This window comes from Arachis duranensis, chromosome 4 (genome assembly GCF_000817695.3).
Source record: "Arachis duranensis cultivar V14167 chromosome 4, aradu.V14167.gnm2.J7QH, whole genome shotgun sequence".
Classification (NCBI taxonomy): Eukaryota; Viridiplantae; Streptophyta; class Magnoliopsida; order Fabales; family Fabaceae; genus Arachis; species Arachis duranensis.
The window spans coordinates 7,098,983-7,115,333 of NC_029775.3; the positions used below are offsets into that span (position 1 = coordinate 7,098,983).

At 31.8% G+C, this 16,351-nt stretch overlaps 2 protein-coding genes across 2 annotated transcripts; one reads left to right on the forward strand and one right to left on the reverse strand.

Annotated features, from left to right (window-relative positions):
- Positions 1-659: 659 nt before the first annotated feature.
- LOC107483067 (aspartyl protease family protein At5g10770) lies at positions 660-2,637 on the reverse strand. Its single transcript, XM_016103678.3, has 2 exons — positions 2,472-2,637; positions 660-2,302 (listed from the first exon to the last, which is right to left on the reverse strand). The coding sequence occupies exons 1-2, from the start codon at positions 2,539-2,541 to the stop codon at positions 987-989; spliced, it is 1,386 nt and encodes a 461-aa protein (XP_015959164.1). The 5' UTR covers positions 2,542-2,637; the 3' UTR covers positions 660-986.
- Positions 2,638-10,875: 8,238 nt separating this feature from the next.
- On the forward strand, positions 10,876-11,427 carry LOC107483001 (uncharacterized). Its single transcript, XM_016103599.1, has one exon. The coding sequence runs from the start codon at positions 10,876-10,878 to the stop codon at positions 11,425-11,427; it is 552 nt and encodes a 183-aa protein (XP_015959085.1).
- Positions 11,428-16,351: the final 4,924 nt, after the last annotated feature.

Consider the following 16,351-nt stretch of genomic DNA (forward strand, 5'->3'; position numbering starts at 1 on the left):
CATAATTCACTTTTCTAGGAACATAATTGAATCTAAACACAAATAGTGGGTATAATATTAAAATTAAACATATCCAAATAAGACCTAATTGAGAATGAATATATCCAAGTGAGAATAATTGAAAAATATAATCTGATTTGTTAGTATAATTAATAGTAGGATAACATTAGATCACTTTTATAAACTTTAGGGATACAAATAGGACGATTTAAACGTTAGGGACATAAATAAGACTTACCCCAAACGTTGAAACAAAAATGATACTTTACTCTTTAGTTTATTATCAAACAAAATACAAAAATATTAATTTTTTATCTTTATTTTTTATATTTTATTTTTAGTGTCTTATTTTATCCTATTTTCAATCTAATAATTGGATAAATTAACGGTGGGCTTTAGGATTCTTGGGCCGGGTTAGATTAATTAAAAATATGATTATTTCATATATTAAATATGTATCTATTAGACCTATACAACAAAGGCCAATTTACCCTATTATTTATGAGGAATTTCAGCACAATTGCCTTATTATATCACCCTTATGTTTTACAATTATAAACTCAAGAGAGTAAAATATCCCTTAATCTAATGCAACTGCAAGTTTCACATGAGCATTCAACTGTCTTTTTTCTTTTATGCACAGTTAAGATGTGAATACATTAAAAGGAAAAGAGACATAACATGCCTCTTAATAGCAATGTTTAATCTTTAATTATAATAACTATATATCATAAACATTTATGATTCAATTGTATCCAGCAGGATCAGCACCAGCTTTGTGAGTTGCAACTGATTGGATCATGCCACAATCACCGAGCGTAAAAATACTTGCATGTTCTTAAAATACATAAATTACATACTCCAGAGACATTTACAACCACTCATTTTATTCTTATATAATCTTTTAACTTCACAAATGAAACTGAGTGGTTGTAAATGTTTTTGGAGCATTCAAACAAATCTTTTTATTTTTACATAACCTATGATCACTGGCAGCCAGCAGGTGCAAATCCAACCTTGGAATTTGCAACATCATATGCAACAGTAAATGTCTGCTGCTGAAAATTCCCTATAATAGCAATAGGGTTATCTTCAGGGCTACCAGCAATGGCCAAACAAGTAGTTCCATCCTCAATCTCCAAAAGGGTATTCTCTGGCTTGAGTGCTAAGTTAGCACCCCCTTGAAACACAATCTGAATCTCAGGCACTGCTGAAGAAAGATCCTTCAAACTCCCCTTGAAACAAGTATCCAATATCGAAAACCCCGGAACTTGTGGATACTTCTTGGACAAGATCTTCACAAAAGAATTTGAAAGTGCTGTGTAAACTGACATAGGCAATCTTGTGATGACTGTGCCAGAATCAATGATGGTAGGAACCTTGTAACTTGATGCAGCCACTCCTAATGGCTTTCCAGCCACGGTTATAACCGATAAGTCGACGAAATACAAGCTGTGAATCTTTGGATTCTTGATCAAAGGAGTGAACTTGAATGATGAAGATGGTGGGAATGATGAGGTTCCAATGGATAAAAAACCTTCCTTTGAGGAATTTGGTGAAGAAAAAGATGTGGGTAGGCAATAGGAGAATCCATAGCCATTTTTGTTTGATAATTGACCAATCAATGAGAGTTTATCATTGGCTAGGCCTAATATACCAGCAGCCCTTCCAAACAAGCCTTGATTATCTTGTCCACAACCAAAAACAAAACCTGGTATTGTGTATGATGGAGCAAAAGTAAAAACATCTTGACTCAGGTAACCAATTGAGAAAGATGAATCACCATAGCTTGCTTTGTAAACACAAGCTTTAGTGGAAGTTGAACAACCTGGATCATTGAGTGTTGAAGCCTTAAGAGAAGAACACTGAGTTGAAGAACATGGCAAGGTTTTGTAGGACTTTGATGTTGAAGGATCAAAAATGGGGTCAACTTGTGGGTGGCAAGAAACAGCACAAGGCTTGCATTGAAGCCATGAAAGAGAGCTTCCAGTATCTACAATCATGCTGGAGAATTTTGGAGGGGTTCCAAATCCAACTTTGACATAGTAGTTTCCTGAGCCTATTGACAAACCTGATTTCAATGGTGTGCTAACAAGTTTTGGTCCCAAAGTTCTGTCAGAACTTTTCACATCCACCTTATTGGCTAGTTTTGATTGAATGTACCTGACACGGTCCTGATCTTTGTTGAATATGTCAGAGTATGAAATTGGTGATTTTGAATTTGATGTTAGAGAAGGATCAAGGCTTGTAACATGGTACAAACTTAGGTGCATGCCACTTAGCTTGTGCCTCAAATCATTATCTGCAAAATGCAGAAAGTTAACAAGATAATATCATAGTCAATTATTGCTTGGCATGATTTCAGAATCATTCTATAAAGATTGCATTCTCTATTTGATGATTAGAAAAATTAAAACAAAAAAGGGAACTAGATATTCAATTAGGAGTGTGTGTGTGTTGTGATTACTTGCCTTCAAGTTGCACAAGAGAAGTTGCTATTGCAAAATGTGCAGAGAAGAATAGAAACCAAAAGAAGCTCATCTTGTGAATAAGTTAAAAATTTGGTTTATGATTCTGATGTTCTTCCCTCATAGCTTGATACATGTTACATTAAGCTATATAAGAAAAAACAATAAATATTTTCACGCTTTTGGATAATATATACATCTTTTTTAGTTGCTATATCAAAAGGTAAAATACAGTTTTTTTTTTAACCCAAAGACAAGGAGATTTAAACTCGCAAACTTCTTAAATGAGTATGGAAAGACTATAGTATTTAAAATATAACTTATTAACAAAGATAAAATACTGTTATATTAAAATAGTAGTGACTAAAAATATGTCTTCATAATTGTAATCGTCATAACGATGGCCGTAATTATTTGAAAATAAAAGTGATAAGATATTAAGAAAAAAAAAAGAACAATAACAAAGGCAAAATGAGTATTTAATATTTATGAAAAAAATAATTTTAATTAAATAATTAAAATAAGATGAAATAAAATGTTTAGACAAAAATAAGACATTTTTAGTATTAAAACTAAAATTAAGACTTAATTTAAATATTAAAAATTAAAATAATAATTTATTCTATTTTTATTTCAATAAATACATTAAAAACTTACATTTTACTATTTTTTTTCTATAAGAACATTCTTAATAAGGCAACCGACACATCAATTATAACAATTTTTGTAAAGTGGGGGGCCAAAAATTTTAAATTTGAGATTTGAATATGAGGATTGAGGATTACAGTGAATGGTATTTAATAGCTTCCAACTAGTTTTTTTCATCCTTGAATGGGGCTTGGAATAGTGATGGAAACAAGTAGCTGGATAAATGGTCCACAGTGACCCTATATCTTATGTCTTATATTATAACACTAATAATCTACCGTGATGGAAGACTAGTTGTTACAACAGCATCTTAAATACACACCATAGTGACTACACATGCTTTTGCAATTATGATACCGTCTATCTATTTATTTGTTTTAGTTCATACTCATATTTTTTGTAACTAAAAATTAATATTTCTTTCATCTTATTTTATTCACACATAAACTTTTTTGTTAAATTATAATTTTTATAGAATTTTAAATTTGATAATTATACCTCCTCATCTAACAAATTTTATTAGCATTATCTCTTAATTAATAATAAACAAGTATAATAACCCGTGTCATGTACGTGATAAAATTGAAATTATAATTTTAAATTATTTTATTAAAATTAATTTGAATTATAATAATTTGATTAATAATAAAATAATATGTTATGTATTGTTTGTTTTTTTTAATCTAGTGTTAAGTGTATCAACTCTAAAATAGTTATTAATCGGTTTTAGTAATATACTTTGTTCAATAAATCAGACATATTATACTCAATGTCACCATAAATAACTTAATAATACTTAAATCTACCAACAAATTTTTATATGTTAGTTTACTGTCAAGTAAGGACATATCAAAATCAGCTCAAAATGATCAATAAATTATTAGAGAATTCTAATGCATAAAGTTCTTCAATAAACAATAAACAATTTAAATCAACTAAAAAATAATTCAACATTCTCCTAAAATATATACCTGAAATAATATTATATCAATGTTAGTATACAAAATTATATGATTAATATAATTTTAAAATAGTTTATCAAGAGAATAAAATAATACAGATTTTTATGATAATGTTAATATCTCAAGTTATAAATGTAGAATAAGAATGTATTACCTATTAGTACCAAGAATTTTTCAATTTTATTGATTGATAGTAATAAATTTGATTAAGAGAATTAGAAATTATCTTTTCATTATAAGCTTTTAAAAATTTCTCTATATACCACATTCATCGTGCAGTTATCTTTCAAGTGTCTGTGATCTTGCAATAGCATTTACAGTCCATCTTTACTATTTACTCTTGATAATGCAACATACAATTGACTATAGGTGAAAACTGACCTTGGAAGGTATATTGCAACTTTTGATAGAATTTGTCTCTGAGACTTATTTATTGTCATTGCAAATGACATAATAATTGAAAATTGTCATCTTTGAAACTTAACCAGTAATATTTTGTTATTTGAAATTAGATTCAGTTTTGGGATAAGAACAATACTTTCAGTTTTGTTACTGGTTAAAGTCTTGCATTCTATCACGTGGTTTTCCATTCTTCTAATTTATATTTTCATTTCATTGCACAAACCATTAGTTTGGTCTATATTCTATAGCAACATAACAGGAGCGCCAACCTTCACGATCAACTTGTGTGGTGGTAGATCTGAACAATTTATTCCATTTAGAATCTTTGGTGAGAAAGCATCACACTCAAATTCCATATTTTTTTTCTTAGCACACACAGAGTCAAAACTTAAGTAAATTCTTTCTTGTCCAGTAATTCTGTAGTCATCTTGTTATTGACATCAATGACACAATCCAGAGTTGGTGCGAGAATTACTCTATCTTTAAAATAATTTTCAATGAATAAATTGGATAACATATCTAAATACACAAAATCAATGAGGTCATTCAAAGCTGTCTCAAAGTTCTTAACCAAAATTTCAGATGGTATATGAACGATCGATTCACCATCTGTTGTGTCACCAGGCAAACCATCACCAATTTTGAGTAGCCATTCTACAAAATTTCTGAGTTCTTATATGTTGTTATTTTTATCTAGTGACAATCTCATATTTTTTTGTAAGTTTTAGAACCTTACAGTTATACCACAAATATGAAGAAGTATAGAAGACTGAATTATATCTTATCTTGAACTTTTGGGAATCATAGGTAAAATTTGTCTAAAATTTCTTTCGAGGACAACAACTTTACCTCCAAATAGCAAGTGAGAACTATACAAATCTAAACGCCTCAAGATGTCTCTGAGAAATTTGTCTAAAACTTCGTAACAATATATACTTATTATTGGAGTTTTATCCCATATGATTAAGAAAAATGTTTGGTAACCAAAGAAAATTAGACAAAAACAGCCATAACTTGCCTTATTTAACATTTGTTAATTGTTGCGACAATTAATAAATACTAAATAAGGTAAGTTTTGGCTATTTCTTTTGTCACCCTAATTTGGCTTTGGTTATTAACCTTGCAAGAGGACTTCCCTATTTAATGTTACACAAAGAATCTTTATGAATGTTGTGCAGTTCTTCTATTAGGTAACAGAAGTGCAACAATCCCACTTGAAGCAACATTTAAAATTATACCTCTTTTAGACCTAATTGAGCTATGCCTAATTAAGCATGATATAGTTGATCATAAGAATGTTTTTCAACAACCACCTGATTATATAAGAAGAAAAGTCCATTCATATTACCGCTAACAGCACCCATTATTTAATTGTATGCAAATTTTTGCTCATCAGTTAATTTTTCTAAATACCCACTTAGTTCATCTAAATACCCACTTAGTTCACTCGCAAGAGTATTAATATCAAAATTCAACTCTTCCATTATAATTCTGTCTTTTAAATTGGACACCAAGTTTTCTGGAGAATATAACATTCTACAATATTCTTTCAATGACTTATCATTTAACTGGAACAACTCTTTAATTTTTGTAAGTACAATATTTTTTATTTAAACTTCTGATATCATTAAATCTATATTTTTTAATTTAAAATAACATAATTAATTAAAAATTTATTAAATAAGTGGTCAACAAATCCAAAATGCATTGTTAAATAATAAATAACAATAGCTCTTCTGAGTCAAATTTAATTATGACTAAATAAATAAAATAGATAACAATTAATATTATTTTTTATTCTTTTATATTATAATATTTATTGTAAATATAAAAAATACAATACTTAATGAATAAAAATATGAGTAGAAAATGGATAAACCAATATGCTTATCAATGTCTTTGTTAAAGTTTACAAATTGGAGAATAAGTATGTATTTAGTTATTTGGTGATCATGTAAATAATTGAGTAATTGGGTTGTAAATTGATCTTACAGTGTGCATTTTATTTTTTCCTCATTTCTAAATAAAAGGGAAATTAAGAGAAATAAACAGTAATATATAATAAAAAAGATAAAATATTTTGCATATGAATAGATAATTATTACAAAATAAAATCTCATTATGAAATATTAAAATTTTTCGTACCGCAAATCAAGAAGCTCAACCACAATGTAGTGGTCACTTTTTTCTATTTTTGACCATGATATAAACTTTTTTTCGGTCAAAAATACAATAACATCTAATTGAAAAAAAAATCTGAATTAAAAGCATGAAATTAAGGACAAATAAATGAATAACATTATAAATTACTTATAAATTAAAAAAATTTTACTAAATTTTTTTATTTTAAATGATAAAATTGACAATATATTAATAAAAGGATAAACCTTTAAAAAAAGGCACAATACAATTTCAAACATTTGTATAAATAAACTGTTAAAATTTACGTTATCAATAAAATGATGCTATTATGTAATTTATTGACAAAAAGTAAAATAAAAAATTGTGTAGTTTAATACAAATTAACTACGTACCAAATAAGTTAGATTGTTCATTTGTTTGTCTCAATATATTAGCATGAGCAAGAAAATTGAAATGATTGGCAAGAATTTTACAATCATCGATCGTATTTACTATACGTGACTCATTCTTAAAAATTATTCCACGTGTGCAGTCAAAAGATAAATTTTACTTGATTCCTTAATCAAAAAATTTGAGAAGACATAAAACCTTTTTCTCAATCAGTTCATTCTCAAACATCTTTACTAAATAATTCTTGATGATTGAATAATGAATTTTATCACATTGTAAAACAAATTAAATATAAAAGCTATTAGCACTTATCAAGCTATTAAATCGTACTGTCTTTGATTCATGCAAGGGTTTACTTACCAAATAAACTTAAAATACGAACTAAAAATATTTATAAATTGGACCTAGCATCACTTGAAAGAATCATGAAAAATAATCAACTAACCTTATCATTCATGAGAATCATTTCTATGTAAACCGTCTTACTCTTGTCAAATTTATATGGGACTTTTCATAATCTTATAATTCTTGCATTTATTTTTCAAACTTTTTCATCACATAATCTACCATGGGTAATACTATTGATAGAATCGTAGCTAGTAGTTAATAGGTATGAAGAACAAAAAACAGAAGAAGAAATATGTCTAAAATATGAATTTTCTAAATGATAAATAATTGTAAAAATTCACCATTACTCATATGTGTGTATATACACACACTAATTGTGTACGGTAATAATCAGCTAATATTTTCAATGGAGATACTTACTACAATTAAGTGAAAATTATGTCATTATATTTTATTAATTTTTATAATTAATTAAATAAAGATATTTGCTCAGTATATATATTATCTACATTAATTATATACTAATATTTTTAAAAAAGAGCTAAAATAGAAAATATACAAATATATATAATATTATTGTTATATAAAAATTAGATATAAAAAGATATGTTACTGTAATAAAATATTATACTATAAACAATTATATTTGTAAACTAATTTTATTGATATACTCTTTATTAGAATAAAAATAATTATATAAATTAGTTATTATTAAATTATTTTTTATTATTTACGTTATACATCATATATTTGTCGTGATTGAATAAGTCATTATAATATCATATACATTTTTATCATAATTAAAATCATAGATTTTTATTTTAATTTTTAAGATAGATATCAATATCAACTTGCCAGAAATTACGATTAATTTAAAATTATATTACAATGATTGAAAATTAAAATAATTGACAATTAACATAATTATATATTAAATATTAATTTGATGTATAATTATAAAAAATTTATTGATAATTAATATAATTATGTATTAAATGCTAATTTAATATATAATGATTGACAATTAACGTAATTATGTAAAAAATAAAACATAGCAACTAAAATTAAATTTGTTAACTAATTCTAAATTCATGAAGAATTGAAACCTCCCTTTCATTAGTTGATAATGCATTAAATATTAATTTTATATAATTATAATAAATATATTTTCCTAAATTAGTATAACCATACATTATTCATTAAATGTTAATTGTAATATAAATATAATAAAGATATTTTTGTAAAATAAATTTAGAAGAGAGAATAGTGCTTTCATTTTAGAAAAAAAATGAATTTATGAAAAATTGACACCTCATTTTCATTAGTTGATAATGCATTAAATATTGATTTTATATAATTATAAAAAAGATATTTTTTTAAATTAATATAATTATGTATTATTCATTAAATGCTAATTGTAATATAATTGTAATAAAGATATTTTCTAAAATAAATTTAGAAGAGAGAATAGTGCTTTCATTTTAGAGAGAAAATGAATTCACGAGAAATTGACACCTCACTTTTATTAGTTAGAAAAAAATTCAATTTTAGTATATTAAATAAATAGATAAATAGATTTAATATCATTAGTAGGTTATTTAAAAAATATCATATTATTTATTTGTCATTAATTTTATTTATTAAAATATTACTCTATTATTGTATATTTATATTATAGATTAAATAATTTATATATTATATTTTTATAAACTTTTAAATTTTTAAGATAAAATTATAAGTTGTGAAATCAATTGATATTCAACATACTAAAAAGAATGGTTACGAAAATACTTGAATTTATCAAAATCAAATAAAAAAATTGGACTGTTTTTTCTTATCCTTTATTAAAAAATTCTACTTAAACAAATACTTTAATATATATCCACTATAGATTGACCTTATATTTTATTTACAACAAAATTTATTATGATATAATTTTTTATTTTAAGAGTAAAAAATACTACATAAACAAATACTTCAATATATAATAGATTGATTGAATTAATTTTCATTATATTATTATTATTGTATTATACAATAAAATTTATTATATTTATTTTAAAAGTTATGTAAATTGTTTTATAATTAACTATAAAAATTTCTCTATTATCATTTTAGTTATTTAATAGATTTGTACAAAAAGTTTAGAACGTTAATTTTTTGCACAATATACGAGTCTAAATCTAGTTTATATTATATAAAAGTTGATATAAAAATTGTTCTATGTTCAAGTAATAACACATAAATTACTTATAATTTTGTCATGTTAACATATTATTATAGATGTCATTTTATTATAAAATTAAGCATATCTCTCATTTTAACGTTAATCTTGTAATGGTTCCCACAATAATTAACAAAGTGGTCATTTCAACTAGATTCTCCTCTTATTAATGTTAAATGTCCTCTTAATTATTCAATTCATATTTTATAATAATCTTTATAATAAGTAGTAAGGTGACTTCCTATAACTAACATATCCTCTTAATAATGTTAAATATCTTCTTAATTATTTAATTCGTATTTTATAAAATACATGATTTACATATATGCACATTCTTCGTACTCTGGTCCAATATAACGATCAGATCCAATAAAGTTAAAAGACCCAATCAAAAAGAGTAGTCTTATCCACTCATTCAACCTCTTCTAAGAGGTCGAAGCCGACTGAAACATGTAACTCATACTTATCTAAATGAGTAAATACCTTCCTAAATCTCTTACCCACTTCTAGGAGAGAGATCTCAACAACCCTAAGATAAAGGGATAGTTATCCACCACTAATAGTGGAACCACTCCAACGGTAGCTATTGGCACATCACCTATAAATACACTAACACCCCTCAAATATCTCTAAGTTCTAATACATTAAACCTGCTTAACCACTTGCTGACTTAGGCATCAGAGTGTCTTTGCAGGTGCCACCCCATTCTTTCACATACATAACTCGGACGGCGGTTCCCAAACATAAAGTAGGTCGGAGACCACCTTCCTCTAGCGTTTGGGCCTCTCATTCAAGCCCAACTATCCGGTTCTAGGTAAGCCCCAGAATATTGGCGTCGTTGCCGGAGACCTGGAAGATCAACACATATGGCAGACGACCATCTTGAAGATGGATACACCACATCAGAGTCTGAGCAAGAGCATCAAGACGCGGTCAATAATGACAGGACAATAATATCCCTACAAGGAACGGGAGGACAGCATGCTGAAGGTCCCTCGAACACCCAGGGAAAAAAAGGATATCCTCCGAAGTTCACCAACCTGGAAAAGATGGACAACCCCTCCGCAGACCTAATGGGGTTGTTGCATGGCCACCAAGGGCGACAAGAGCAACTAGAATAGGAGTTAGAACGACAACGCGAGGTAGAGAGGAAGCTTAGAAGGGAAGCCGAGCGACGAAAAGAGATTGAAGAAAAGCTCTTGAGACTGGAATCCACATTCAGAGATAGGGGCTCTCGCACAGACCGAGAAGACACCCATTAGGGGGAGAAGATCCATTTAGCGAAGATATCATGAAGGCTAAAGTACCCAGAAACTTTAAAAGTCCTGATATGGATCGATACGACGGGACTATTGACCCTAAGCACCACTTCAGCAATTTCAAAAGTCGGAGGTATTTAGCCGACGTCTCTGATGCCACCCGCTGCAAAGCCTTCCCAATGACTTTGACAAAAGCGGCGATGAAGTGGTTCGACAGCCTCCCCCCCAAGTCGGTCACCAGTTTCGAAGACCTCTCGTGTAAGTTCCTTATGCGATTTTCAATCCAGAAGGACAAAATCAAGCACGTGCCTAGCCTATTGGGAGTAAAACAAGAGGTCAGGGAACCCCTGAGAGACTACATGAAAAGGTTTAATAAGACATGCCTAGAAATTCAGGACCTACCTACTGAGGCAGTAATAATGGTTCTCGTTAATGGACTTCGAGAGGGACCTTTCTTTCAGTCCATCTCTAAGGTTGTGTTTGTTTACAAAGACAGGACACTGAGACATGGACATAGAGACACAAAACCATGTTTGTCAAAGGAGACATGGACAAAGACAGTGTGTCCAAAGACACTGAATTAGTGTATTTTGTCCATCCTGACAGGAAGGACACAGTGACGCTAACAAGGGACACAACTTATTTTTCATTTTTTTTTCATTATTTTTGTTAATTTTTCATAATTATATTTTTTTATTATTATATTTTTCATCTCAAATTTTTTGAATGAAAAAAATGAAAATAAATTAGATTTTCATAATTTGTTCTAGTTTATCACCAAACAGAATACAAGAACACAAAATTTTATGTCTCTGTCTATCAATATCTTGTCCTGTCCTGTTCTCAGTGTCTTGTCATGTCCTGTTCTCAAAAACAAACGCAGCCTAAGAGACACCTGACTTCTTTGAGCGATGTACAAGAAAGGGCTAAAAAGTACATCAACATGGAGGAAAATGCTAGACTGCGGGAACCAAACTGGCGATCTAGGCACTCTCACCCATCAAAGGAGAAGGAAGGGGAGCCCAAGAAAAAAGAAGAAGTCAGGCTTGAAAGGCCCAGGAGATATAATTCTTATATTTCTTTTTGAATTTCTCTAGTCGACATTTACCGAGAAATTTGTCACACCGAAAAGCTACCTCCCCCTTGATCCATCAAGAACAAAAAGGGGGGAAGTCGTAGCGAATATTGTGAGTACCATAAGTTGTATGGTCACTCTACCAATGATTGCTACGACCTAAAAATATGATAGAAACACTGGCCCGGGAAGGTCGGTTAGACAGATATCTCATGGAAAGGTCAGACAATCATGGAAAAAGAAAAAGAGACGATGAAAGTCATTGACGAAGAAGTCCACTCCCACAAACCCCTGAACGACATATTCATATGATATCGGGAGGCTTCACGGGAAGAGGAGTGACCAAGTCATCTCGAAAAAGGCATTTGAAGGAAGTTTACCAAGTCGGAAGTGAAGGGCCCGACCTACTCACTATTTTATTCGCCAAGGAAGATGGAGTAGGTATTGCATTTGGGCATGACGACCCAGTAGTAATCACAATAATTCTCGCCAATGCTCATCTACACAGAACTCTGGTGGACCAAGGGAGCTCGGTAGATATCCTATTCAAACCAGCATTTGATAAGCTGGGATTAGACGAGAAGGAGTTAAGGGCTTACCCGGATACTCTCTTCGGATTGGGGGATATTCCAATTAAACCACTAGGCTTCATTCCCCTACATACAACTTTTGGAAGGAGAGGAAGATCTAAGACTCTAAGCATCGACTTTATTGTCGTTAATGTGGGCTCTGCCTATAATGCCCTGATAAGCAGGACAATCTTAAATCGGCTTGGAGTAGTGGTTTCTACCCTCCATCTTTTCATGAAGTTCCCAATGCCAAAGGAGATTGCCACCATCAGAGGAGATCAGAAGCTGGCGAGAAAGTGTTACAACGAAAGCCTGAACTTGAGAGGTAAAGGCAAAGAAGTCAACATTATTAGGCTCGGAGGAATCCGAACTAAAGAAAAACTACGACCACAACCCGGAGGAAAGACCAAAGAAGTACAAATCGGGCAAGAAGTCAGAAAAAACACCAACATTGGAGCTAGTTTAACCAAAGAAATAAAGTAGAAGCTAGCTAAACTCCTACAAGAAAATTCTGACCTCTTCACCTAGAAAGCTTCCGACATGTCTGGGATAGACCCCGAACTCATATCGCATAAATTGGCTGTGTACCCAGGTCCCGACCTGTCCAACAAAGAAGAAGAAAGTTCGATCCCGAGCGGGCTCAAGTGGTCGAAGAACAAGTACAAGCTCTGCTAGAGGCTGATTTCATCAGAGAAGTCAAGCATCTGGCCTGACTGTCGAATATGGTGCTGGTCAAGAAACAAAACGGCAAGTGGAGGATGTGCGTTGATTACACCGATCTTAACAAAGAATGCCCAAAAGATCCATATCCTCTTCCAAATATTGACGCCCTAGTAGATTCTAGCTTGGGGTATCAATACCTGTCGTTCATGGACGCGTACTCGGGATATAATCAAATCTCGATGAACAAACCAGATCAGAAGAAGACATCTTTCATCCCATCTAGGGCAAATGATTGTTATGTGGTCATGCCCTTCGGGTTAAAAAATGCAGGAGCCACGTACCAAAGGTTGATGAACAAAGTGTTTGCACCTCACCTCGGAAGTTTAATGGAAGTATATGTGGACGACATGCTAATAAAAACCAAGGGTGAGGCAAATCTCCTGACTAACCTTTCACAAGTCTTCAGCACTATAAGGGCGCATAGGATGAGACTGAATCCCGTAAAATGCACATTTGTAGTAGAGGCTGGAAAATTTATGGGTTTCATGCTAACACAAAGGGGGATAGAGGCTAACCCCGATAAGTCTAGCACAATCCTAGAAATGAAAAGCTCGACTTGTTTAAAGGAAGTCCAGCAACTGAATGGATGACTTGCAGCTTTGTTTAGATTCCTAGCGGGATCAGCGTTGAGATCCCTTCCACTTTTTTCTCTACTAAGGAAAGAATGCCAGTTCAAATGGACTCCTGAATGCAAATAAATTTTTTAGGAATTCAAAAGGTTTTCAAACCAACCTTTCATTTTTACCCGACCCAAAGTCGGAGAAGAACTCATCTTCTATTTGGCTGTCACCGAGAAGGCTGTGGCGTCAGCACTAATACGAGAAGATAAGGTCGGACAGTATCCTGTTTACTTTACCAGCAAGGTTTTACAGGTCCCCGAGTTAATGTATCAAAAACTCGAGAAGTTTGCGTATGCATTAATAGTGGCGTCCAGAAGGCTTCGGCTTTATTTCCAAGATCATACCATAAAAGTACGAATGAACCAACCCATGAAGCAAATCCTTCAAAAAACAGATATTGCAGGAAGAATGGTTCAATAGGCTATAGAGCTGTCTGAGTTCGATCTGAAATATGGGACTCGAACAGCGATTAAAGCTCAATGTCTCACCGACTTCGCGGCAGAATACGTGGGAGACAAGAAGAAGCATCGACACATTGGGAGTTGTATGTGGATGACTCATCCAATAAAGTCGGAAGCGGTGCGGGCATCATATTGACCAATCAGGAAGGAACTCAAATAGAGGTCTCACTAAAGTTTTGAGTTTTCGGCTTCCAACAATCAGGTAGAATACGAAACCTTGATTGCCAGCTTGAAGCTAGATGAAGAAGTCAGCACGACCAAAGTAGTAGTCTTCAGTGACTCTTAAGTAGTGAATTCTCAAATCAATGGAGAATAACAGGCCAAAGATTCAAATATGAAAATGTACTTAGAAAAAACTATGGAACATCTTACGCACTTTCTAGAAACTGAGGTCTGACATATAACTTGGGAGCTGAATAGCAAAGTAGACGCCCTTTCCAAGTTAGCAAGTACCAAGCCAGGAGGGAACAACAAAAGTCTAATTCAAGAAACTCTCTAAGAACCTTCAGTTGTAAAGAATGAGATCAGACAAGACGTCTTAGAAATCTCCGGCTTAGACCTTGGATGGATGACTCCTCTGGTCAAATACCTAAAATTTGACATCCTACCTAAGGAGAAAAAAGAGGCCAAAAAGATCCACAGGGAAGCACAAAATTATATTTTGGTGAAAAATATCCTCTATAGAAGGAGAATATCGACACCATTGCTAAAGTGCGTCCCGACTTCTAAGACAGAAGAAGTCCTAGATGAAGTACACAGTGGCATCTGCGGAAATTACCTCAAGCAAGGTTTTTAGCCAGAAAAGTTATTCAAAATGGGTTCTTTTGGCCGACCTTACAAAAAGATGCCATCGACTTCATGAAGAAGTGTCAGCCATGCCAAATGCATGCAAATTTCCATGTCGCTTCCCCAGAAGAACTTATTAGTATTACTTTCCCATGGCCTTTTGCAAAATGGGAACTGAACCTACTCGGGCCTTTTCCCTAGGCCGTTGGGCAGGTAAAATACCTCATAGTAGGGGTGGACTATTTCAGGAAGTGGATCGAGGCAGAACCCTTGGCAACTATTACAGCTCAAAGGAGTCGGAGGTTCCATAGAAATATCATTGCAAGGTTTGGAGTTCCCCACTCCATTATCACCGATAATGGTACTCAATTTACCGACTCTACATTTAGAAATCTAGTAGCCAGTATGAAGATCAAACACCAGTTCACTGATGCGTGAGCATCTTTTCTATCTTTTTCTAGTGAATTTGCATCTAATTTGTTGAGTTTAATTAAGAATTGATTAAGTTTTAGCCACTATGGATGCTATTTTGAGTTTTGTGCAATACTGTTTATTTTAGGTAGCATTCGGCGAAATTTGATGGAGTTTCTGCAGCACAAGAATCAAAGAAGATGGATGCGAGGAGCGACGCGCACGCGTGCCTGACGCGTGCGCGTGAATTGGAGGTATCCATGGCGACGCGTGTGCGTGACTGACGCGCATGTGTGAATTGAAGATTTGCTCAACGACGCGTCCGCATGACTCGCAAAAAAGACCATCGACGCGTACGCGTGACATGCGCCACGTGCAGAAAATGCAGAAAAATGCTGGGCTGTTTTAACTCAGTTTTCAGCCCAGAAAATATAGATTAGAAGCTGCAGAATGGACATAACAAGTGGTCCCCACCCATCAACTGAAGACTTGTTAATTAATTCTAATTTAAATTCAAATCTTATCTTTTAGGAAAATATATTATTTTTAATTTTAGATAATTAGATTTTAAATTTATTAGGATTAGTTATAAATAGGAATTTAGATGCCATCAGATTGGAACACGGTACATTTTGACAATCCTTATTTTCTCTTTGAACCATGAGCAGCTAATCCTCCATTGTTAAGGTTAGGAGCTCTGTCTATTTATATGGATTGATTCGTTTGATATTTCTAATTTAATCCATGTTTTGATTTATATTTCAATAATTGTTTTCGCTCTTTATTTTATGAATATGGGTGGAACGGAAGTATGACCCACGTTCTAATTGAGCTCTTGTGAAACTTGGAAAAGCTCTTTACTT